The sequence below is a fragment of the Denticeps clupeoides genome, unplaced genomic scaffold (genome assembly GCF_900700375.1).
Source record: "Denticeps clupeoides unplaced genomic scaffold, fDenClu1.1, whole genome shotgun sequence".
Lineage (NCBI taxonomy): Eukaryota > Metazoa > Chordata > Actinopteri > Clupeiformes > Denticipitidae > Denticeps > Denticeps clupeoides.
The window spans coordinates 55,825-81,840 of record NW_021629829.1 but is presented as its reverse complement, the minus strand read 5'-3'; the positions used below and the strand labels follow the sequence as shown (position 1 = coordinate 81,840).

The window sequence follows — 26,016 nt, the reverse complement described above, 5'->3', positions numbered from 1 at the left end:
TACTTCTATATATGATATTTTATCTACAATGCAAAACAGACAGGACGTCTTGTGTGGAATGAACACAGACGGGGGCCGCGCCCACAGCCCGCTGCTTATGACCTTGGTAATACACTCCATTCCACCTTGAAACCCTGTGTTTGGTGTAATTTTGTGAAGTTTTGTGAAGTTTGGGAAGTACACGATTGCATAAGAGAGATGTAGCGTCCAGGAAAACTCCACTTTCTTTGAACATTTGCATTATTAACATTGCATGATTCCTATATGAATGTGTCATGAACTTGGAAGGAAGCGTTTCCTCTTCTCACAAGACGAGACAGGAAAATACAGGCACACGTGAATCCGACTGGGAATGACGGAGGCTACATTTCTATTAACTATAACAACAGACAAAATCAACGAGTTTAATAAATGAGTTTTAATGGAATCACATGCGAGAATGTGGCAATATGCTTCATATCCAATATCTGAACAATCTGTGCCTTGGCAGAAGAGTCCCTAAAATATGAAAAATATTAATATATGTCGTTATTCACACAGAATATTTAAAAAATGAAAAGTGTTCCAAGCCATGTCTTTGTCCACTGAAACACATGGTTTTATATCCCACGTATGATAACCGTCATAAACAGACATAAATTGAACATTGGCTGCCAAAAGGCCTATTGTTGGTTTTGATCAGTAAGGTTCTCCATAGAGTGGTCTGGTTTGTCTTCAGATGTTTGTAGAGTACAAGGTTTCGTAAATGTTATCATGGTGGACAGCAGTGCTGAGGTCGAGACTCTGGTAGATCTGATTCTTCTGGCCAGTTTTGTTTCCTCCAGAAGCCTAAAATCAGGGGTGAAAAATGTGATCATTTCACGTTAAAAATTCTCCTCAGACATCTCTCACTCACCACATCAGAAGTGCCTGTTGGATTATTCGAAGAAAAATATCCTGCGGAGCAGAAGATGCCTTTTTTATCAGAGTAGGTGTAGAGCATCTGATCAGATATGAACTTGAAGAGCTATGAAAAAGAGGTGTGGATCCTCACCAGAAGGTTCGGTGTCTTTTCTGCGTCTGAGTACGAAAAGCGTGATTCCACACAGAACAACCAGCACCGCGGTCACAGCCAGAGTCACGGTGACGATCCTCCGGGTACCTGACGGAGCAGAAGACACCAACTCTGAAGCTGGAGCAGAACGTTCACCACCGAGGCCCGGCTGCCATCATACGGAGGACCCGTCACCTCGGCCTCTGGGTAGGAGGGACACGGCAGCGGAGTTCTGGACTCCGACTTCATTCCTCGCCTGGCAGGAATACAGTCCAACCTGAGCAGAGGTGAAGTTAGTGATGGTGAAGTTCTGTCCTGCTGCTACTGGAGATGTTACGTTCTCCTTAAACCAGGTGTAGTTCTGCACTGGAGGGTTGGCATCACTGCTGCAGCTCAGAGTCACCGAACCTCCTTCATCCACTTCGCCATGATGCCTAATAAATACCACGGTGTCCTTTGGAGAGTCTGTAGAGTAAAATATGCTTAAAATAGGTTTGTTAGTGTCAAATTAATGCTGTATTGCTACATGACACCTTCAGAAGACCTTCAAGATGTTTGAGGATTTAATATTTAATCATTACTGACATTTCCCTTTAAACCCAGTTTCATAGTACAGGACGTATATCTACAGACTGTTCATATATTAACATATATTAACATATGTAATATATTATAAATACTGGTTCTTCAGGAAATAAAAATGGTTCATATAATGAGCTAAACTACTGGTGTTATTCTTACATCTGACACTGAGCTCCACTTCAGCAGAAGACAGGTCCTCATGGCCTTTAACAGCACAGGAGTATCTGCCCCCATCCTCCCTGCTGACTGGGTGGAGCAGCAGTTCATTGTTCTTGGTGGGTTCCTTCTCTAAAGGTTCTCCGTTCTTCTTCCATGAGTATGTAGGGCTGCTACTCAGATTGCAGGAGGTTTTACACACGAGTCTTACATCATTTCCTTCTGTTGCTGCACCAACAATTTCCACCGACAGGTCTGAGAATTGAAGAGAAATATGCAGTTTGGCTGCTCTGGCTGTACATGAGAACGATGAAGATCTCGTTCATTTTAAGAATGTGGTGAAAGACGCTTGATAAAACTCGACAGCTTCAGAGATCTGTTTATCTTTACCTGTTACTGACAGGACAATTCCTTCGTTACCCGTCCAGCCCTGAAAGAACACGTGTGATGTGGTGATTCTGCAGTTGTACTCGTGTGCGTCACTTTGACTCAGGCGGGTTATGTTCAGAGTACATCGGTTCGTCCGAAGCGTGCAGGCCGCGTGCACTCTGCTCTGGTAATCGGCGTCTTGAGGAAGAAGACGCGTCTTGCCGTCCTCGCATTCACACCAGAACGCGTCTCTCACGGCGAATCCGCTGGGGAGGGTGTAGTGGCAGGACATCCACACCGGCGCGCCCCGCAGGGCACAGATGCTCCTGGTGCTGTACTTCACGTCCCACCTCTCGCCCAAAAGACCTGGGATACAAGATGGTGGGATTCTGTAAACATATGTTTCCTGCTTGAAAGGTCCCCTATGTCACTTTGTAATATAATTAAACACTAATACGAGTTTTTGAGGCGCAGCGTAATCAGAAGGTTGGCGGTTCGAATAGGGGCCACTGAGCAAATCACCGTCCCCACACGCTGCTCTGTCACCTGTCATGGCTGCCCACTGCTCACCAAGGGTGGTGGTTAAATACAGAGGACACATTTCACTGTGTGCACTGTGTGCTGTGCTGCTGTGTATCACAAGTGACAATCACTTCACTTTCACTTTACTTATAGCCACTCTACGGTGCTGCAGTGGCAAGAGATGGCGGTGGGTGTAAAGAGTGTTTGGTCATTCTGTTTCGCTGTCCAGAGAGTTGGAGCGGATCTGGAATTTGACCCCTTTACGACGTCATAAGGGGGAAAGGTTACCTCCCGTTTCTCATGCTTTTTCCGCCCAGAGAATTTCCCGCCCCTCCCCTAAAACATGATCTCCACCGATCGTCATGCGTTGCAGTTGCTCGGTGTTCGGAGGTGAAAATGAGCACAAATGTATATTTTAGTTTCGTCGTGCAAGACTCTGAAGAACCAGCGGGTTCAGTTAAATTTTTTCTGGAAAAACGTTGACACGACTTCCTGTCTGCGCCAAACATTGTGGCTGGTGAATGGTGTTGATGTCCCCTCAACTTCTATTGGCTGCTTTCCTCCTGGTCCCGCCTCTCTCCTCTTCATTAGCATTTAAAGCTACAGACGGTGAAACGGCGCATCCTGGGAGACCTCATTGTGGGACTGGATCAAAGTGGCTGTAATTCTGCACCACGAGACTTCAGATACAGAATTAGGGGACCAACAAGACCAACATAAGAGCAAGAAATGTTTCATGTCAGGGGACCTTGAACATTTCATATCATGCGATATAAAAGTTTTTAAAAGAAATAACTAAGGCATGTGGTCCCTGTTTTACTACCGAAGCATCTACTGTTCAAGCTGACTTTACATAATTATGGAAAACCATCTGAAATCAGGTGATAGAAGAGGGATGACCAACCTTGAATCATGAGAAGATTGATGGTGGCATAAGTCACCATGCTGCTCCTCGCGGCGCCAGCTGAGGTCATTCTAATAGAGAGACAGGGCCGAGATGATCAAGATAAAAAAATAATACTTAAACGCATTACTTCCAAAATAAATCGAATGAAACCATTTCCCTGAATGCGGAAGATAAGTAACTGCACCAGGATTGTGTTACTTTTGAAACCCCCTCCGTATCCGGACACTTCCCTGTTCTTTCTTAATCGCTGTACATTAAAAATCTTCTAAGTAAAATAAAGTTAGCATTATGTATAAAAAACGATGATTTTAATAGAGCATTTGGGCTTTTTGTGTCTGTAATTTTTATCTGGATGTGAAAATTAATTCATTCAGTTAAATTCTGGAAAATATTTTTCTAATTTGCTTAATAAATGGATCCCGCGCTGGAATTGGGGACATGATACTTCGCTGAAGATCGGTTTTGTTTGTATTTGCATTTCACTGTGTATCTTGAGCTATTTAATGTGTTAATTAAGGATAATTACCAAGACAGGAGGTTAGTCAGGCCCGACTTGGCATGGAAATAGCGCCACCTTGTGCACCAAAGGTGTTAGAACGCTACGGTTCTCTGTGCTTCCGCTTCATTCCTTCACTCCTCACTATAACATTTTTTATCGTTACAATTACAGCATTTAATCCAAAGCAACATACAAAACTCGGCCCATACAGCCCAGTCCATCTGCGCACTTCTGTCCAGTTGCTTCTGCAAGTGAAAACCGGTTTTAAGCTTCGGCCGAACTGATAACTTATCTTCTGGAACTTGTTTATTTAAAAGGCAACGAGAAAAGCTTGATCCTTTGATGCCATATTTTCATCACACAGATGGATGCCTCATGATGCGTGGCACTATTCCTACTATTCCGTGTTGTATGTACAGGCTACCAGTGTTCTGGTGTAAATGATCCTTCCTTGGTTTTTCATCATTTGTAATGAACCCGGAAGAGGAAATCTGAGTCAAACATGGGGCTGGGTGATTCTTGTCTTTATCCGAGTATATTAAGAGGAATAAAGTTGTAAAGTTGTTATGGTCGGCAGGTCAGTGTCTCTCAACACATATCACACATCAGGATCTTATACCTTCCTCTCTACCGTGTCGGTCTCAAGGCCAAATGGTTTATTGGATCTTTTCGTGCCTCATTCATGGCAGTCTACAAGTAACTTTATTTAAAATAAAGGTCAGGGTTCACCAGGGTTACCTTTCTACTCCTCTAGATCCCGCTCCACACTCTTCTTTAACAATGAGAGCGGTTGGTAGCTTTTGCAGCAGTCAGGGAGAATTCCAGGGAAGGGCGACAATTTGCTGTAGACTCACCTCCGCCAAAGCAAGGAGTCTTAGTAAAATTTTATATATATATATAAAAAAAAAACAATTGGAGGAAAAAAAAGTGGATTTTTGCTACTGTGCACATTCAGACACTATGAGCTTCAGCTTTTACTAGCTGCTTGAAAACGGAAGGTTTCCTGTGCTTCATGATGCATTCAGTGTTAATGCTGCTTTACCAGAACTGCTTGTATTGTGATGTAGGACGACTAGTTCCGGGGTTTTTTTTGGCTTCCACCGACCATTCAGCATATAGAAAAAGATTTAATACAAATCTTTTTTTATTGCGTCACAGGTCTATCATATTAAAGGTCTGACGGCTGCCCGAGTGCTACAATCACTACATGGGGCGGTGGTGGCCTAGCGGTTAAGGAAGCGGCCCTGTAATCAGAAGGTGGCCGCCAAAGTGCCACTGAGGTCCCCTTGATGAAGGTACCGTGCCCGCACACTGCTCCCTGGGTGCCTGTCATGGTGCCCACATCTGCTGTTCTGCAGTGTATCACAATACAATCACTTCACTTTCACTTTCACAATCATCCAAATGGCGGTAACACACGCAAGTACACACGCAACACTAACTTTATTCAGATTAGGGTATCAGTTCACTACACATTATAATCAAGGCAGTTTGGTTTCATTTAAACCATCTTTATTGTTCGCCACATGGCTTGCTTGGATTAATTTAGTTATTTCGAGTTACCAGTATGGATGTTGCCACTGCTGGATCAGGGAGACCTCTTCGGATTCGAACCGGCGCTGCTTCCTTACCCGCTAGGTCACCACTGCCCCTTATACAACATGATTACTAAATTAAACTACCGATTACAGTCAAAATCCACAAGCTAGTATTACACTAACGTAAAACTATATTACAATAATGAGATGTAGATTTTTACGTTGTGTTCTTACCTTTTATGTATTACAATTTTTCCTGCTCCACGTATTCAGAGATTTGTTTTTGTTGTTTTGATCAAAGTAAGTTTTACATTTAATCTAACTTAATTAAAAAAGACCATGTAACCTGGACAGATGTACTTTGTTTATTGCAGAAATTATAATGAGGCAAAATTCTCATTTCATTGGATGAGCTCTCTGCTCTTTCTATGACAGAATCTGGGGTTTGGGGGTACACATGTTCTGATAAACCTGATCAGACTGGGGATTTGTGGTGAATGAGGTCATGTAGATTCCTTCTCTACAATATCAGATGAATCTGTCCTTATCTGGCAACCCAGGCCACCCAACTACTGGTTCAGTCCTTAGTAATCTCACGACTGGATTACTGTAACTCCCTTCTGGGGGCAGTGGTGGCCTAGTGGTTAAGTAAGCAAACGCATACTCAGAAGGTTGCCGGTTCGAATCCCGCCAAGGTTTCCACTGAGGTGCCACTGAGCAAAGCACCATCCCCACACACTGCTCCCTGGGTGCCTGTCATGGCTGCCCACTGCTCACTCAGGGTGATGGTTAAATGCAGTGTGCACCGTGTGCTGGGCTGCTGTGTATCACATGTGACAATCACTTCACTTTCACTTCTAGCTGGTCTACCACTATATACCATCCGACCTCTACAACTCATACAAAATACAGCAGCACGACTGATCTTCAACCTTCCCAAGTTCTCCCACACCACCCTTCTGCTACGTTCCCTCCACCGGCTCCCAGTAGCTGCACGCATCAGGTTCAAAATACTGATGCTGGCCTACAAAGCCAAACATGGAGCAGCACCATCCTACCTCACATCCCATATTACACCTCGCACTGCACCTTGTATACTCCGAGCCTCCAGTACTGCTCGCCTGGTCCCTCCATCTCTGAAGGTAAAAGGAAGACGTTCATCTAGACTCTTCTCCGTCTTGGCCCCTCGGTGGTGGAATGACCTTCCCCTCGAGGTCAGAACAGCACAGTCATGAGAAGTGCTTCCCCAGTCAGAGACAGAGTGGTGTGACCCTTAGAGGACAGAAGACAGAAACTCTGCAACTGGAATTGAAAGTTCATATGAGTCCTTTATCAGAGCTGTTCTCTGATAAAGAACTCGTCACCTCGGTCTCTGAGTTGGAGATACACGGCAGCGGAGTTCTGGACTGCACTGTAGGGTTGGCATCACTGCTGCAGGTCAGATTCACTGAACCTCCTTAATTTTACCGCTATAAGTAACTGAATCCTGTCTGTTGGATGAAACATTGGTAACACCATCAAGCATCATCAATGTACTTACATCTGACCAGGAGCTCCACTTCAGCAGAAGACAGGTCCTCATGGCCCTGAACAGCATACGAGTATCTGCCCCCATCCTCCCTGCTGATTGGGTGGAGGAACAGCTCATTGCTGTTGACGGGTTTCTTCTGTAAAAGTCACTTCACTTTCATGTCACTTTCAACCATGCAGTTATACCTGCGCTCATCCATTTCATCCAACCTCGCGATGTTCAGACGGATCCTGAGTGAGATCAGTACAGTCCGGTCGGATGTTTGCACACTGGTCACTTTCAGGTAGCTTGGTGCAGTATAACTGCAGGACCTGAGAAGCGAGGAGCTCCGCAGAGCGCAGATGGTTCCAGGCTGGCTGCACCTAGAATTCCTGAAGGACAACACAGTGATGGATTTCATTTAATTTCAGAAAACGTGCAAGCTTAAAACAAAATGTGAGAACCTTCAATAATGAGCAGAAGAAGCACAGAAGAAGAGGTTTTGAACAATAAAATTGAACAATAAAATGGTAAGAATTGCTGGAGAACCTGCTTACCTGCTCCAAAATGCATGAACTGTGAGAACAGATGAGTAGCTGAGGTGAGTAACTCTATAAATTTAAATGAAGTGGTTGCCATTGTGATACACAGCAGCACAGCACACGGTGAATTGTGGTGTAACCATCACCCTGAGTGAGCAGTGGGCAGCCATGACAGGTGCCCGGGGAGCAGTGTGTGGGGACGGTGGCACCTCAGTGGCACCTTTGCGGATCGGGATTCGAACCGGCAACCTTCTGATTACGGGGCCGCTTCCTTAACTGCTAGGACACCACTATCTCACCAGTCATGTCACGTCCATGCGGGCATGACGAGGTAGGTGAACAGAGAGGAGGACGAAGAGTGACGAGGAACGAAGAATGAAGGACGCTTTCACCTGACATCACGAAACTGGGGTTTAATTGTGAATCACAGGACAGGGGGGACAGGGGAGACACCCGAGACGTTGACATGGGTGAAAACGAACATAACGTTAAAGACCTGACAGCGGACAGAAACGAACAGGGCAGCTTTATACAATTGACACAGGTGAGAACGATTAGGGAACATTACACAGGACAATGAAACCCGGATCCCGGACCAGAGTAACCCCTTTTCGTACCGGATCGTGACAAGTCACATGCATTCTGCCGCTTCTCGGTTGTGGTGGGTAGAGACGCTTTATTTGAGGCACCGGTCGTTTTGTCATGCTGTAAACATACAAAAAGTTCATCATATGAATAGATGGTTCAACTCCAAAGACACGGAAATCTTCTCCAGCAGGGGGCGCTTTAGTACTTTACTTTACTTAACTTTACTTGGCAGAGGCTTTTATCCAAAGACACCAGCAATTCTCGTTCGGTTTCTATAGATTTTGAGTTACAAAATTAAGAGCCCTGATAAGGCCGAACTTGTCAGGAATAGAACATGCTAGGAAATTGCTAGATGAATTTTTTTTGGTGCAGTGTGTGTGCATGTGTGTGTGTGTGTACTTTTTAAACAAGTTGGTTTTCAAATGTTTCTTAAAGGTGGTAGTAGTCTCAGCTAGTCAAATGGAGCAGGACAAGTTGTACCACTAGCCAGGGACAACAAAGGAGAACCCGTGAAGAGGGTATTTTTAGTCTCATCAGCTCATAGTATCTGATGCCAGGAAGCTCCAGTCTGCACCACGTGTTACACCAGAGTGTAGATGAAGCTGAAGTGTTAAGGGGTGATGGGGGGAGTTGACTTGGTTCCAGTCTGCTTCCTCAGCAATAGATGGTGAAGATTTTTTGGCAGACAGCATTGGGTCACATGACCAAACCCATTTTAATCTGGTGACGCCCATCATCTCGATCAAGAGAAAGCCAGGCATCATGATGCATTAAGGTGGACATGCTGAACTGTATATAAGAATCTTGTTTCCTGGTAACCATGGCGACCTGTCTAAAAACAGAAACGTTGCCAGGAAGTGGGGGAGGAAAGAGTGGTGGGCAAAGATTTGCATTTCTCATTATGTTAGAACCCACAAGACACTATACATTTGACCATAACTCTACCATGTTGGTATAAAATTGTATGTCCTGGCAGGTTGGAACAGTCTTTTTTTTTTTTACTGTGAGAATGTGACGTGTGTAGAATGAGGGCAACAAGGTGACCCTGCAGGTATAGTCCTGCCTATAAATTCATAACTGAGTTATTAATCTGTTCAGATTTTTTATGTTTCCTTGTGTTCAGAAAGATTTATCTACAAATTCTTCAGAATGGAAACTATTTCTCCGAGCGTCACCCTGTTCAATTTACTGTCTGGCTGTCACGACTACGGACTTACGGGGGAAGGAAGCGCAGAGGTTTGACATGCTGGGAACGGGGTTTTATTAATACAAACAATAAAGAAATACAAATAAACAGCGGCGCGGTGGCCGAAAACGATTTAACTTAAATAACGAACTGAAACTAACCCGTAGGCGTGTGGCGATTGCCAGAACTCAAAACACTCATAACAAAACCAGGTCAAGTTCGTGCAGAGTCCACGAAAATGCCAGCGACCCCGAACGGGCGGAAACTTCCGGCATTTATGGGGCGTCAGGATTAAAGTCAGGTGTGGAGGCCAGCTGCAGGCAATCCTGACAGAGCCCCCCCTCCAAGGGCTACGTCCTCGGAGCCCCAACAGTACCATCAGTGGAGGCGGCGGGGTGGACGGCGGCAACCACAGGGCTCCTGCCCTGCTGTATCCTCCCCTTGGAGGACCCGGTCCCTCGGCCTGGCTCCCCGGCGTGATCCCGCTTGGCGGCCCCGGACCCTCGGCCTGGCTCTCCGGCGTGGTCCCGCTTGGCGGCCCCGGACCCTCGGCCTGGCTCCCCGGCGTGGTCCCGCTTGGCGGCCCCGGACCCTCGGCCTGGCTCCCCGGAGTGGTCCCGCTTGGCGGCCCCGGACCCTCGGCCTGGCTCCCCGGCGTGGTCCCGCATGGCGGCCCCGGACCCTCGGCCTGGCTCCCCGGCGTGGTCCCGCATGGCGGCCCCGGACCCTCGGCCTGGCTCCCCGGCGTGGTCCCGCTTGGCGGCCCCGGACCCTCGGCCTGGCTCCCCGGCGTGGTCCCGCTTGGCGGCCCCGGACCCTCGGCCTGGCTCTCCGGCGTGGTCCCGCTTGGCGGCCCCGGACCCTCGGCCTGGCTCCCCGGCGTGGTCCCACATGACGGCCCCGGACCCTCGGCCTGGCTCCCCGGCGTGGTCCCGCATGACGGCCCCGGACTCCCGTACCTGCACACAATAATCAGGGCCGATCCATCTGGGTACGTGTGGGCCCTGTCTCCACATGTCCCCTCTGACACATCTTGTGTCACCCCCTGCACCGCGCAGGGAGATTGTCCCAGAGCCTCCGGCGACTGTTCCAGGCACCCCAGGCTGGTGCCTTCTGGGGACTATGCAGCCCCTCTCACTGCACGGCCCTGGTGCCAAGGGGGGGGCATTGCCAGACCATCCGGCTAGCCCCTTCTGCGTCCGTTGGGACAAGGCAGGCCCTCTTCCTGTCTGTCCCAGCTGGGTCCTCATGCCTACCCGGGGGCTCTATGGCGCTCCACCCCTCTGGAGGCAGACGCAGGCCCATGCCTGGCCCGCCCTCCTCACTGGCTACCGGAGGACCCAGCTCCATCGCTTCCCCACCTCCCCTCCCCTCAGGAGGAGTCCCCAACCCGAACTGCACCCCCCCAAAAAATTCTTTGGGGGAGCACCCCCCCCGGCTGGACTTAGGGGTACCTTGGGGCTCGTCCACCTCGCCTTGGACCGGTGCAGTCAGGTTGGGAACTCCCTCCCTGGGGTTCGGCTCTGCTGCTGGGTCACCATCTGGTGGACACAAAGAGGGGAAGTGGGGGCGACATACGGACACATATGCCACGCACACACACACAGACAGAGACAGACAGAAGAGAGGGTCGTCTGGTTCCCTCTCTGAGCTCTCCGGGACCTCCTCAGGGGGCACAGTCAGAATCTCGGGAGGCGCGACCTTCTCGTCGCCCGCCAGTGCTTGGTCTTCTTGCCCCGGATCCTGACTGGCGCTGGATGTGGTGGAGGGGCAGAGTTCGATCCCTGGCTCAGGCTCTGGCCGATCAAACTCCGCCCTCAGTCTCTGCTGGAAGTCCCGAAAACTCCTGTCGGTCTCTCCCTGCTGCCAGGCAGCGTCGCTGGAGATGGTGGTGGGCGTGTGGCGTGGGGGGTGGTGGACGTCTTCTCCAGCATGCAGGGGCGCTGGTGATGCGCTGCCGTTCAGCTGGGGAACGTCCGAGCAGAGGGAAGGCGGGTCGGCGACTGGAACTGGGAGGGCATCTTCCCTGTGAGGCAGTTCCGACAGTGCAGTTGCTGGTTGGCGACCTCCTGTCGCCCTGTTCCACCAGCTTACGCCCGCATCGCTGTCCTCCTCCTCACTGTTGTCGCACCTCTGGGACTGACGTGGGTTTCCACGGACCTCGCAATGGACGGGCACGATGGGCGGAGCCATCCCGGCACCGACTGCCCAATCGGCGTCATCCTCGTGTTGGTCCGTGTCGACCTCATACCCTCGGAAGTCACGTGGATCTTCACGGATGTCGCGACAATCTCGGACGCGCGCGCTGGGTGGAGCCATCCCGGCCCCGACTGCCCAACGAAAATCCACGTCATTGTCGCTTTCGTCATCCGTGTCCTCCCACCTGTGACTCCGAGGGTCGTCCACCCTGCGGACATCCTGGACCCAGGGTGCGATTAACTCCCAGGGACAGTACTCTGGCCATTCGGGCTGGAGGCTGCCCATCCCCTCGCTGGAGGGACGCCGCCGTTGTTGTCGCTTCTCACCCCCCTGGAAGTGACGTGGGTCCCCACGGACCTTGCGACGATCGCAGACTGGTGCGATGGACGGAGCCCAACTCTCGTCTCCCGTGCTCTCGTCGTCGTCCGTGTCGTCCCAGTCCACGGGGAGCCTTGCCAGCAGAGCGCAGAGTTCTTGGCTCGACATGGCGAAGATCGTGGGGGTCGCATCTACTGCGCTCGCTGCCCACGTCACTTCCTCGCTGCTGCCGACGCCAACGTCCTCGCTCCGCCCACTCACCCGCCGACGTTGTCGCTTCCGGGTTTCGCGGAGTTTCCCGGGGGTGACGTCATCACGCGGCGCCGCGTACCACGGCTTCTCGGGGAGAAAACGCTCCACCAGAACGGGCGGCGCGTCTCTCCCCTGCCGTCCGCGTTCGCCGCGCCGGGCTGCGTCCTTCGCGGCGTTTCTTCTCCTCTGTTTTTTACCTCTGCGCTTTTGGGTGGGTCGCTGGCATTCTGTCACGACTACGGACTTACGGGGGAAGGAAGCGCAGAGGTTTGACATGCTGGGAAGGGGGTTTTATTAATACAAACAATAAAGAAATACAAATAAACAGCGGCGCGGTGGCCGAAAACGAATTTAACTTAAATAAAGAACATAAACTAACCCGTAGGCGTGTGGCGATTGCCAGAACTCAAAAACACATGAAACTAAACCAGGTCAAGTGCGTGCAGAGAGTCCACGAAAATGCCAGCGACCCCGAACGGGCGGAAACTTCCGGCATTTATGGGGCGTCAGGATTAAAGTCAGGTGTGGAGGCCAGCTGCAGGCAATCCTGACACTGGCAGCTGCCTTGACGACTGTGTTTCCTTATTATCTGCTTCCTCTGTTACTTCCTGTTTCTATTTAGGGTTTAATTAACTTTGCATTCATCTAGACTCTTCTCTGTCTTGGCCCCTCGGTGGTGGAATGAACTTCCCCTTGAGGTCAGAACAAATGGAAGCTCAAGATTTTCCTCTTTAGAGAATATTTAGATGAACTTGTAACCTTCTTCTTGTCTGACTTCTGTATATAAACTAGAACAGAGTGAATAAAAAGATTGTATTCATAGTTGGGGGTCCTAGTGAACCAGAACTGATCACTTCATAGAAGGGAACATGGAAGCACGTTGTAAGTCGCATAAAATGCCTTAAATAAAAATGTAAATGCCTTGAGACATTAAAACTGTAAAATATGCCTGGTCAACGTCTGTATTATCGATGAGAAGGACTTTAAAGGTTTGGGTGTTTAGACTTGTCACACCAGAGGCAATAAGAGAAATCACATACAGTTTTATAATAATTAATATGCCCCATAGAGACCATTTAATAGTGAAAAACAATATGTATGTGAAGGTGGTGGTGGTATCATGGAAATCAACACACCACCGGGCCCAACGGGGGCACACAGCCACCCACCGAGAGGTTGTCCCTAAAGTGGAAGAGCTGAATTGCAGTCCATGATCTGAAACAATATCCTGCGAGATCCCATGTAAACAGGCCAAGTGTTGTAGCCATGAGGTTATTGGTGGCAACCAGGTGGACCACCTTGGAAAACCGCTCCATGATGGAACGTGTGGTGTTTTTTCCCCCTGTGTCCAGGAGACTGGTGGGTCCAGGGACATTACAGAATTGGTACGGGGTGGAGAGGTCCAACAGATGGAGAGGTGTTTTTGTCTTGACCTGGAACAGAAGGCACATGCCTTCAAATAGTTCTTGGTGTCCGGAGTGACCCAGGGTCACCATGAAGGAAAGGGGCTGACCAGAGAGAAGAGAAGTGTGTCCCCCAGTGCAGGACCACTTGACAACAGGATGCCAGCATGTGTAAACAACCCAGAGGAACGTTGGTGGGTTGAAGGTGAGATACCTGGGTGGCACGGACCTTATTGTCCAGGGTCCAGCACGGGGACAGAGAATACGTGTGGATGACAGAATGGGCAACAGAACAGAGCTGGTGGTGTCTATGGGGTACTGACAGGAAACAGCATCTTCCTCGATATTCTTGCTACCTGCGCAATATGAGATGGCGTGCTCAATGAATAAAGCCCACCAGGCTTGTCTGGGGATGAGCTTGGTGTTTTTATCAGGAGGTTGTGCACACAACGAAACGTGTCCTCTGTATTTAAACCATCACCCTTAGTGAGCAGTGGGCACTTGGGGAGTAGATTAAAACATTATTGAGACACCTACTGTCCCAGCATGGCCCTCACGGTGTCATTTATAAACAGCCCAAATAATCCAACTTTCATTATGGCCAGTAGGGGTGACGAAAGCTGTCTGGTTCCCACTCATCACCCTCTCTGATGCAAACGATGCAGTGTTGCAGCCCCCCGTCCTTCTTGGAGACAAAAAAAACTTGTTTAAGGCCGTATTGTCCCATTGACTGCTGCGATCAGGGAAGCGCTTTCGCTCCCTGAAGTCCAACACAGAGAGAATGAGGAGGAGCTTCTTCCCGCAGGCTGTCCAAGCTCTCAACAACAACAGTACATAGAACTCCAGCACTTTCACTTTCACCTCCAATCACTCCAGACTCTTTGGACAAAATCACTTTGCACAAAATCACTCTGCGCTTTTTACTTTACGGCTCTTTTTTTTTGGCTCTTTTCTCTTTTCTTTAAACATTGTCTTTCACTCATTTGCAGACCTTCACCCTACCAGTTACACATATTTTATGTTAAAGACGTAAAAGTGTAATTTTTGGTTATGTTTGCAATATTTGCATATTGGTTCATTGTATACTGGCAACATTTGCAATACTGTGGTCTGTAGCAGTCGCTAAAGCGTTTCACTGCATATCATACCATGTACGTATGTGACAAATAATATTTGAATTAGAATTTTTGGTGAATTTTTCAGGTCATCAAAAACTAATTCGCTACATCCAGGTACAAAGACTTAGGCTTTCATGATGCAGACAGAAGTGGACTGGGTTTAGGCTGGAGACAGACATGATAGCAGTGGGCACCCCATTCAACTAAGTCCAGGAGAAATGGAGGTCATGTTGAACCTGCCAGGAATGTCCCAGCAGAAGAGGTGAGGCACATGATCAGGAAACAGAGGTGGATGGGGGTGGTTTAAAATAAGATGAAGATATGACACCAACCGTCTACAGATGTGATGGCTATGGGTGCATACAGTAGTTCCACAGGGATCCCCAGACACTGAGAGATGTCCAGATGGGCCCAAGGTGCATGGCCATTGATGTGTTGATGATGGCTGAGAAGCTGCAGGTCTGGCTTACGCAGGTCTGGCTTACCTGTTACTTTACTTTACTTTACTTTACTTTACTTTACTTAGCAGACGCTTTTATCCAAAGTGACTTACAAGAGGAAGACACCAGCAATTCTCATTTGGTTTCTAAAAAAGGATCAGAGCTGCACAGTACTGGGTGCTCCACCTGCTGAGATACCTGAAGGAGGTTCAGTGACTCTGAGCTGCATCAGTGATGCCAACCCTCCAGTGCAGAACTACACCTGGTTTAAGGAGAACGTAACATCTCCAGTAGCAGCAGGACAGAACTACACCATCACTAACTTCACCTCTGCTCAGGTTGGACTGTATTCCTGCCAGGCGAGTCCAGAACTCTACTGCTGTTCTTCTCACATTTAAAGGTAACAGTACAGATGGGATTGGCTCCGGCTTTTTTTGTTTCTTTTTATCTTTTTAGCTCCTGCTATTACTGCACAATTTTCAGTCGTGGTTTAAGTCTGGTCCTGGACCATAAGATAATTTAAATGTAAAAGATCTTATTGTAGTCTGGTCTAGTTCACTGAGTGAAGTGATCAGTATATGACTGTACATGTTCTAAGATGAGATCATGATAATGAGGAGGGATGGCATGAGTCCTGCTGCTGTAAACCTCCAGGAGGACCTCGATCACGAGTAGAGCAGAACCTGGGATACTCCATCATCTCAGAATCCCATCATCTCTAACCATCCCTCTGAGGGGTCTGAGCTGCATAAAAATCCACCTTCTCCCTCAACACACATTGGAGAAAAATTCTCCATCATCTACACCAGCTCCCTCAGAACTTGTTGTCGGTTCCATAACAATAATTGAGGTGCAAACGCTAAACCAGACGCCAAATCGTATTTATATTCGAATAAATTAAAAACTTATCTGACATTATGTGAGATTTAGTTAATATCTACAGCAAATATTTATTTAAAACATTCCTTGATCAAATCTGTGGGTCTCTAGTTGTGAACGGTGCTGTAGATGACAGGAGGTTCATCTTCTGCCTGAACAGGACATCTGCAGCGAGAAGAAGAAAGCGTTACAGAAGGTCCAGTGCAGCTCGCTGTGGGATAGAGAAGAAATGATATGATGATGCATACTTAGTATGAGCAGCTGGTCTAAAATGTACAGTGGCGTACTGAACATCCTCCTCAGAAGATGCAGAAGCAGCAGCAGCAGCAGCAGGTCTGTTTTTCTTCATCGTCCGGATGTTGATGGAGGCGTACTGAACATCATCCTCAGCAGCAGCTCTGGTTTCCTTGATGGAGGCGTACTGAACATCATCCTGATTGGATGCAGCACTGTGGCTGCAGTCTTTCCTCAAGACGTCTCTCTGTAGATGTGTTGAATAAACAGAACACACACACACACACACACACACACACACACACACACACACACACACACAACACACACAATGTCCTACAGTGAAGTCAGGGCTGAAGAAAAGCAGGTGATGAATGTAAGAAGAATGTACGGGAGACAACAGTCCCCCCCCAGATTTGTACCTCAGTATCGTCCTTCTTCTCCTTTCTGTACCTACATTAAAAATAAAGATGTGAGCACAGATCAGCACGTCTGTCATGTACTTCCATGAGTTGAACATACAGAACAGGTTCTCACCATAAGAAACACACGGTGATGAGACATGATAGACCCACAGCTGCTGCCACTGTTATTACTGCATATAGAATCCACGTAGGAGACGTAGGAGACGCTGGTTTATGCGCTAAATAGGAGAAAATCATATGTAACAAGATCCATAGAGCTGGAAATATTATATTCATATTTACAGGATGTGTCATATTTCAGTATCACAGTTCAACTCCAGTCAGTGTGAGGACTGAAGGAGACCCTCCTGGCCTACAGCAGCAGGACTCATGCCATCCCTCCTCATTATCATGATCTCGTCTTAGAACATGTACAGTCATATACTGATCACTTCACTCAGTGGACTAGACCAGACTACAATAAGATCTTCTACATTTATGATCTTTTGGTCCAGGACCAGACTTAAACCACGACTGGAAATTGTGCAGTAATAGCAGGAGCTAAAAAGAGAAAAAGAAACAAAAAAATCCGGATCCAATCCCATCTGAACTGGTACCTTTAAATGTGAGAAGAACAGCAGTAGACTTCTGGACTCCGACTTCATTCCTCGCCTGGCAGGAATACAGTCCAACCTGAGCAGAGGTGAAGTTAGTGATGGTGAAGTTCTGTCCTGCTGCTACTGGAGATGTTACGTTCTCCTTAAACCAGGTGTAGTTCTGCACTGGAGGGTTGGCATCACTGCTGCAGCTCAGAGTCACTGAACCTCCTTCAGGTATCTCAGCAGGTGGAGCACCCAGTACTGTGGGGTTCTTGGGAGAATCTGAAAAATTAAACTTATTCATTTTAATGTTCGCTCCACATATGAAACACATACAGTGATGTTTTTTGAAGATGGAAGTCCTACAGACATCTAACATCGAGCTCCACTTCAGCAGAAGACAGGTCCTCATGGCCTTTAACAGCACAGGAGTATCTGCCCCCATCCTCCCTGCTGACTGGGTGGAGCTGCAGTTCATTGTTCTTGGTGTGTTCCTTCTCTAAAGGTTCTCCGTTCTTCTTCCATGAGTATGTAGGGCTGCTACTCAGATTGCAGGAGGTTTTACACACAAGTCTTACATCATTTCCTTCTGTTGCTGCACCAACAAGTTCCACCTGCAGATCTAAGAATTTAATCAGAATAAAAAATACAGTTATTGTCTGTCATGGGCTGATAAGTCTGTGTGTTGAGCAGCACTGGGTGGTAATGAAGCTGCATCAGAATGTTTCTTATGTTGGTATTCAAGAAAAAAGCATTAATGCAAAAGATGAACTGATGCAATTTGTTCACTGTACCTGTTACTGACAACATGATTCCTGGTCGACCGGTCCATCTTTCTACGTCTTTATCAGTTATAATTCTGCAGTTGTACTCATGCGCATCACTTTTATTCAGCCTTGTTATGTTGAGGGAACACCGACTTTTTTTATATTCACAGTCTGCATGAACTCGGTCTTTGTAGTTTGGATTCTTAGAGAGATCAATATAGTCTTTCTGTCCATCCTGGTGTTCAGTCCAAAACGCTTCCTTCACTTCAGGTCCAGAGGGGTAAGTGTAGTTGCAGGACATCACAGCTGATGTTCCCTCTAAAGCACAGATAGATGTAGGTCTGTACTCTACACCCCACGTCTGACCAACACCACCTGAAACTAACATTTACAATAAGAGAGAAGGACACTATAAAGAAACAATGTTTTCTGGAGCTGGTTCTTTATTTAAAGTAGAATAAATAAATATGAAGAGAATAAAAGTACCTTGGATGATGAGTGTAATAAGTGCAGCAGTAAAGATCACAGATGGAGAAGCAGCCGATTTTATCTTCATTGCCGCCGTGAATAATAATTAAAATGAGAAATTCCTCAGCTGTCTGACTTCTTAGCTGCTTTAAAACCATCTAGAATAAATGAGGAAGACGCTGGTTTATTCTGACGGCCCTGTGGTTTTACTTCATTTAAATTCAAGTAACTCCCATATCTGGCAAGTTGATGGTTCTGCAACTTCTCATTTTTATTCACGTAATTCAGAGGAAATTAAACCCCTTCAAACCTGTTTGAGCTGGAAAGTGGAGGGTCTCCCCAGTAGAATGTTGCTGGAGAGAAAGTTGTTGGTCGGATCTCCAGCATGTGGAGTGAAGTGAGAGTGAAGTGATTGTCATTCTGAAACACTGCAGCACAGCACACGGTGAAACAACAAAACGTGTCCTCACCCTTGGTGAGCAGTGGGCACTATGACAGGCGCTTGGGGAGCAGTGTCTGGGGACAGGACCTTCATCAAGGGGACCTCAGTGGCACTTTGTCAGTTTGGTATTTGAGCCCGAAACCTTCTGATTATGAGTCTGCTGGACCACCACTGTCACCAAGGTGTGCAGGACGTACATATGATGTACACATCTACACACACACACTGATGTGCTCATAACGTGCAGGTAGGATGGGGACAAGGCATAAGACTGATCAATGTCGCCCTCTAGAGGCTGCTGTTCCTTTTTACAGGGGATGTAATTCCCCTAAAACACATGCATCACACCACCTACAGGGAGATCCAGTCATCATACAGGGAGATCCAGTGATCAGGGTGGGCAGATGGATCATGTCATGCCAGTGCAGACGTGTCCACAGTAGATCAATTCTGCATGTAAACAGAAGTGAGTGTTTCAGTGGGAGACGACAGAAACAAAAACTCACTAAACACACAAAGATGCCCTTATCCAGAGCGACTTAAAATCAGTAGTTACAGGTACAGTCCCCCCTGGAGACACTCAGGGTTAAGTGTCTTGCTCAGGGACACAATGGTAGTAAGTGGGATTTGAACCTGGGTCTTCTGGTTCATAGGCGAGTGTGTTACCCACTAGGCGACTACCACCGTTTCTTACCTCCATTCTTCATTATTTTGTGCTTCATCCCTCTGAATATTAAAACAGAAAGCAGCAAGAGGGCAGTAGCGAGTCCTCCAGCAACTTCACCTTTATTACCTGGAAATAAAAACTACAATTTTATCTTTCTGTGAGGGTGGTGGTGACGTCCAGGTTGTGGCTGAGAAGATGCGTGCTGTGTGGCGCCATGACCCACGATTCCCATGTGGTCGACACCACAAATCCACAACACCGGTGCTGAATTTGGATGGATGAGACTCTCTGTTAGTGATGAGTCCTGCCAGTTGGAGGGGTCATCTGGGTGGGGTCACGGGGCACGTTGTAACCAACTCTAACAAAAGACTTTTGCTTATTTCATGTGGTCCATTTTATCGGTTGTCCTCTATTAAGTTGATGTCGTCTTTGTTCTGTTCTTCTTGCTAGAATTTGGGTCCATTGTGGATCTGGCACCACCCTCAGATTTTTTTTTTAGGTGGAAAATGCTGATATAAAATGCATTGCCAGGCCCTGAAAGTCATCTTAGCGTGATCTGTTTAAACTACAATCTGGATTTAAACGACAAAAAGATTTATTTCACGACACAAAAGTGGTACGAGGGCCAAGAAGAACAGAAAAGGAATAAACTAAATGGTGTGCGGCCCTTGCCAGAAACAGAAGACCTCAAAGAGACCAGGTTCTGTGGTTCTTTCCCACTTTTATGGAGCCCTGGTCAGTCCGGCCATATTGGTCTCACCTGTGATGGATCAGGGCTCCATTGTCAGCGCCCAACCAGGACACAGTCCTACAGATACAGACAGAAATAAATACCACCAGATTTCTATTCAGTATCAGGGGATGTTGTGGATGAAGCTGGAGATGCTGTCGTTCAGGAAAAAGGTACAAAACAGGAAATTATACTCAGCAGAAGGTCTGGTTCATTCTGAAGGTCCTGTGGTTCACGTCATTTAAACACGCATCTGACTGTCTTCACAGCGTCTCACCTCATGCTTCTCATTTCTCACGCTGAATAGCTATTTTATCTGTCTGATCTAAGATCAGTGCATGAAGTGTCTGCAGATGACTGTAGAGGTACGTGATCTGCTCAAAGCTTGAGATTACGAGAGGATCTAAGGTGGCCCTAAGATCCTCGAGGGCCAAACTGTCTTGAGCCATTAGAGCAGCAAAGAAAATCCACAGCCACTTCCAGGACAGAAAAGACACAGGACGCATGTGGCAGGACATCCAGGTCATCACAAACTCGGCACACAGAACAACGTGACTGTGAGGAGATCCAACCCTCCTCCCAGTGAGCAGGTGCTGTGTCTAACCACGGTGGACATGAGGAAAACTCTGCTGGACCAGACAACATCCCTGGAAGATGCTCAGAGAATGTGCAGACCAGCTGGCAGATGTTCTCACAGACATCTTCAACATCTCACTGAGCACCGCTGTTGATCCAGCGTGTCTCAATGCCACCACCATCGTGCCCGTGCCAAAGAAGTCTTCAGTGTCGTGTCTCAATGCCTCCCGATGCCATCGCCACCACCCTGCACCTGACCCTCACCCACCTGGACAATAAGGACACAGACACAGACAGTTCATAGCATTCAACACCATCGTTCCTCAGTGCCTGGTCGAGAAGCTGAGCCTGCTGGTCCTGAACACCTCCCTCTGTAGCTGGATCTTGGACTTCCTGGCTGAAAGACCTCGGTCTGTCTGGATCGGGAACAGCATCTCCAGCACCACCACACCTAGCTTGTAAGGAAGTGGACTCATAATCGGAGGGTTGCCGGTTTGAATCCCGTTAAATTCGGAACTGCCAAGGTGCCACTGAACAAAGCACCGTCCCCACACACTGCTCCCCGAGTGCCTGTCATGGCTGCCCTTCTTCTTGCGAGTCCCCCCATGGCCACGGTAAAATAAACTTGGATAATCAATTTAGTTGACTTCCTTTATTGCAGCTCCCCAGATGGGAAAATTCCCACCACAATCGGCATCACAAACAGGATCCGCGTGAACCCGCCAGGACCTGACCGGAGGGGCTGATCACCCTGGATCACCAAGATCCATCTCCAAAACCTCGTCTTTTTTTTTGTCCACTGTGGTGGAAATTCTGCCGTCTGGGGAGCTGCAATAAAGGAAGTCAACTGAATTGATTATCCAAGTTTATTTTATTTTAAAGAATAAAAAATGATTATAAAAATGATTAAAAAGTACGCAGCAAATTAATGCAAAATTACAAAGTAACTTAATATACAACCAGAAACATCAAAGTATACCACTCCATCAAGGGTTTAAGGTAACTCATCACAGGCAGTTGTATAAAAATATAAACTCAAAACTAAATAATTAAAAAAAACAAACTATTTAAAATGAAAATCAACAACAAGTATAACAATCAATATCAATAGTGTATTATGTGTCTGTCTCATCCGAGGAGGAGCTTGATTCAAAGCATGATTGACCACTATGAACAAGAGTTACATAATTTTTTCTAGGGGTCTAATAACATATCAACAGCAATGTGGTTCTGGAAGGCCATAAGTGAGGTGGCTTTAAATTGTCCATGTACAGTCTCAAATCCATCTCTAGTGAAGTTTGATAAGCGCTGCACCTTGTAATGAATGTAATTGATTCTGTCAACATTTTTGTTAGGAGTTATTCAAAATAAAAATTTATTCAAAGCCTGCAGCTATTTGATTAACTAATATGTATTCGTCGGGCACACCTCTGGGAATACCTATGGTATCAATGTAAGTTGCATCAGGGTAATCAAAAGAAAACAATGATCTCCTAGCTAAACGGGAGTGAACATTGGAAAAAGAGACTGGAACTTCCGATGCGGTTACGGGCAAAATAGTCACAGGTAGGATAAGAGTAGAAGGAGTGCAGACACCCGACCAGTTCTCAGGTAAAGTGGAGCGTAGTGTTTTACCACCACCAGATGTCAGAACGATCAACTTTCGGGGAATCAGACAGGTTGTGGATGGATGCACAATATGAAACATTCACAGTACCAACAGTATTACCAGGGGAAGGGTTAACAAAACAAGTAAAATTGTTACGAGCTACTTCAGCATCAAAAACAAGACATCGGCTTTTGATCCTACAGGAAAAAGGAAATCCCAAAAAGAGCAAAAAGGATCAAGGTTATCTTGAGTCATAAGTTGGATAAGACAGGTAATTCAGTTCGGCTGGAGTGGGGACAATCTTCAACAATGGGCGAGGTCCTAAACATACAATGCAATCAGATTTTGCAATGTCACCAGTAGCTTCTGCAAGTAACAACAAGTTATTCCTGTGGCCAAGTTTTTTTTTTTTTTTTTTTTTCAAAACAGACCAAATATCAAATTATTTTTCCCTTTAAAAACCATTTGGTGTAAAAACTTAAGACCGATTTAGAAAGCCATCTGCCGTTTCCCCAAAATGTTTAACTGTCACCTAAAAATAATGGAAAAGAACAAGTCTGCATAGATTCTGCAGGCAATTGGTGGTAATCTGGTCAAATGCATGTTGCAAGCTTAGACGATTGTCAAGTCAAATCTGTTTCTTATTGCTCAGATCTTTGATGTTTCTTCTTGTTGACTTTACCGGACGATGGTAGCGATGGTAAATCAGTGTTTATTCAGGTGGATAGCGCCGCCTGCCAGGGAACAAAGTTCTCCGTTTCTGTGGCTGTGCGACCCCCTCAGGACCAATTTCCTGGCTCTCTCTCTTCTTCCGCCCCTCGCTCTGGTAGTTATCCTGGTAGTTGCGTGGGGGTCTCCTCCGGCGTGGGTACCGCCTGTAGCGGTTCCGGTCAGCGGCGTATTTGCTGCCCTGGACTGGGACCCCCCCTGGGCCGGTGACATTGGCCGCCTCGGCACCCTTCTCCCCTTCAACGACATCAAACTCCACAGTCTCACCGTCCCCAACACTGCGGAGGTATTTTCTTGGGTTGTTTTTCTTTATGGCAGTCTGGTGTACAAAAACGTCTTCTTTTGTGTCATTCCTGTTGATGAAACCGTAGCCGTTGCGTACGTTGAACCACTTCACTGTCCCCAGGACCTTTGTTGGAATGTGTGTGAGTGTGTCTGTGTGGGTGTGCATGACCTTGGTTGGAGCCTCCTTCAGGGCTGCAGCCGCGCCTTCGTTTGGAGCTCCGCCCCGCTTCACCAGTCAGGCTGTTTGGGATTGTTCATGATGGGTGTGTTCTCCTCTGTGTCCACGTCTCTCGCCATAGGGAACACCACGTCCTGCTGCTCCATCCTCTTTCTTCATTGGGACATTCTTGTAACCAATGTCCGCTTTGGCCACAGTTGAAGCACACGTCCGATTGTTCCTCGCTTCGTGGTCTCCACTGTCCTCTCCATCTTTTGGTGCAATCTCGTGCCCAGTGTCCCCTTTGCTTACACCTGAAGCACACATCCGGTCTGCGATATGAAGTGGAGTTGGCAGCAGCATGCTGCAACAGAGCCAGCTGTGCCCTGTGGGTTGAATCTTTGTTTTTGTTGTCTTCTTTGATCCTCGCTTCCGCCTGTCTGGCCTGGGCGTGGCGCGCATGGCGCAGAACTTCAGCGAGACGCACTGAAGCATCTGCCCACATGATGCAGGAAGTCTTTGTTGCTTCACTGAGGGGGGGGAGAAGGCCATCAATGAAGGTATTTTTCAGGAGCGCTTCGTAGGGTGTCATACCTTGTCCAGGGTAATCATGGGGGCGAGCAAGGCCGCTGTGGTCATCAAACACAACTTGGAGTCGAATCAAGAAATCTTCTGCTGACTCCAAAGGCTGCTGAGCACACGTGCTGATTTTAGAAAGGTCACAGGCAGTAGGAAAGTTGCCAGCGATCGTGGTCACAAGTCCTTCAGCCCAACATCTGTAGTCTGCATCTCCCCGCACTGCACCAATCTCGTTTTGATCAGCAGTTGCCCAACCAGGGGTGCAGGGCTGATGATGGGTAGTGAAATGTTCACGTAGCTGACCATACTGCGCAGGGGTCATGTGCCTTAGCAGGACTCGGGCCATTTCGGTGGATGTCGGTGTGAATTCTCTGATGAAATCGCTCACGGCTCTGGACAGGGCCGCACCCCCTCGATCTGCATTTGGGAGATGCTTGGAAGAGTTCAGAAGGTCTTCCGTTGTCCATGGTCTGTAAACAAATGTAGGCCCCCCTGTCCCAGCAACCTGAATCATGGGGAGAGTTGCAGTTGAGGGTCCTGATGGTTCAGAAGATGTGGTGGCAGACCGGGTCTTGGGTGGAGAATATGGGGCGGCTGCTCTGGTGGTGGTTTTTTTCTCTGAAGTTGAAGCAGTGATGCCATCATGCTGTGGTGGTTTCTGCTGTTCTTGTAACGGTTTCTCCAGCGGGAGTTGCTGCTGTTCCAGTGGGGGTTGCTGTTGGGGGTAGGGCGGAGGGGTGGAGTCCAAACTCAGGTCGACCCGTGCGCCATGTAATGACGGATACAAAGAGGCAGGTGCAGTATCAGAGAATTTTTTTTTGGTATCAAGGTTCAGCGTGGTCTCCCCTTTTGTTTTCTTTCCCACAGTCAGCGCAGTCAGAGCGTTCTGGGTGTTTGGCTTGTCTCTTCGGTCGCCCTCTGCTTCCCATATTTTAAAACAGTCTTCCATTATAAGCATTTTCCGAATTACTTTACTTTTACTTGACTGCAGTATTTTTTGCCTGCTACCCTCTAGCGCCTCCTTCAGCTTTTTTAGCTGAGTTTGACTAAGAGACCCACCCGCAGGAAAACCGTAATTTTCATGCCAGTCCACCAGATGATTACACACATCATCACCATATTTCTGTTTCATCAGTATCATTAACTTAGTTTCGGGACTAATAGGAGTGTCACTTTTCCCACTTTTATTTCCCATTTTTTACGCACACAGCTTTCTCGAGTTTACCCGGGGAATTCACATCCCAACGAAAACAACTGCTCTTGCTAAGAGAGCTCACAGATAACTAATGGCTCACAATTCTTCCCGTTTCACGTTTTCCCTTTGTGCTCTTGCCTTATTACTCACACTGATTGAAATATTACTTAATGATTGAATGATTTTTTATTTTATTTTTTTTATCTTGTAAAGAAGGCTCACACTTATTTCACACTCGATCTCCAAGATCGTTTTACTCAGAGGACTATAACCTCTATTAAACAAAATAAAAAGTGACACTCGCTTAGTTGGATCAACTCAGTTGACTACAGAATAAAGCAAATATGCAATTCCCCTTATCAATTTGATTTTGGATTTATTAATCTTCTAAATTCTGCAGTTTTCATTAAATGTTTGAGAAGTGGAATATTTTAGCTCACCGTGTTCGCGTCCCCAGACGACAGAAAAGAGAAAAATCCTGGCGGAATCGGCCAAGGACACTGACCACAGTCCCAGTCACTCCGAAACTCTAAG

The 26,016-nt window shown here is 47.3% G+C and overlaps 2 protein-coding genes across 3 annotated transcripts; both read right to left on the bottom strand.

The window, feature by feature from the left end:
- Positions 1 to 503: 503 nt before the first annotated feature.
- Positions 504 to 3,755, bottom strand: LOC114775384 (B-cell receptor CD22-like). 2 transcript variants are annotated; one of them, XM_028966515.1, is made up of 7 exons: positions 3,567 to 3,755; positions 2,162 to 2,506; positions 1,775 to 2,026; positions 1,229 to 1,498; positions 1,034 to 1,141; positions 896 to 936; positions 504 to 828 (listed from the first exon to the last, which is right to left on the bottom strand). In XM_028966515.1, the coding sequence occupies exons 1-7, from the start codon at positions 3,634 to 3,636 to the stop codon at positions 715 to 717; spliced, it is 1,200 nt and encodes a 399-aa protein (XP_028822348.1). In that variant the 5' UTR covers positions 3,637 to 3,755; the 3' UTR covers positions 504 to 714. The 2 variants fall into 2 exon arrangements, with proteins under 2 accessions (XP_028822348.1, XP_028822349.1); XM_028966516.1 differs by lacking the exon at positions 896 to 936.
- Positions 3,756 to 16,140: 12,385 nt separating this feature from the next.
- LOC114775385 (B-cell receptor CD22-like) lies at positions 16,141 to 18,853 on the bottom strand. Its single transcript, XM_028966517.1, has 9 exons — positions 18,824 to 18,853; positions 18,532 to 18,671; positions 18,073 to 18,426; positions 17,649 to 17,900; positions 17,297 to 17,560; positions 16,813 to 16,957; positions 16,698 to 16,728; positions 16,290 to 16,522; positions 16,141 to 16,206 (listed from the first exon to the last, which is right to left on the bottom strand). The coding sequence occupies exons 2-9, from the start codon at positions 18,599 to 18,601 to the stop codon at positions 16,149 to 16,151; spliced, it is 1,407 nt and encodes a 468-aa protein (XP_028822350.1). The 5' UTR covers positions 18,602 to 18,671; positions 18,824 to 18,853; the 3' UTR covers positions 16,141 to 16,148.
- Positions 18,854 to 26,016: the final 7,163 nt, after the last annotated feature.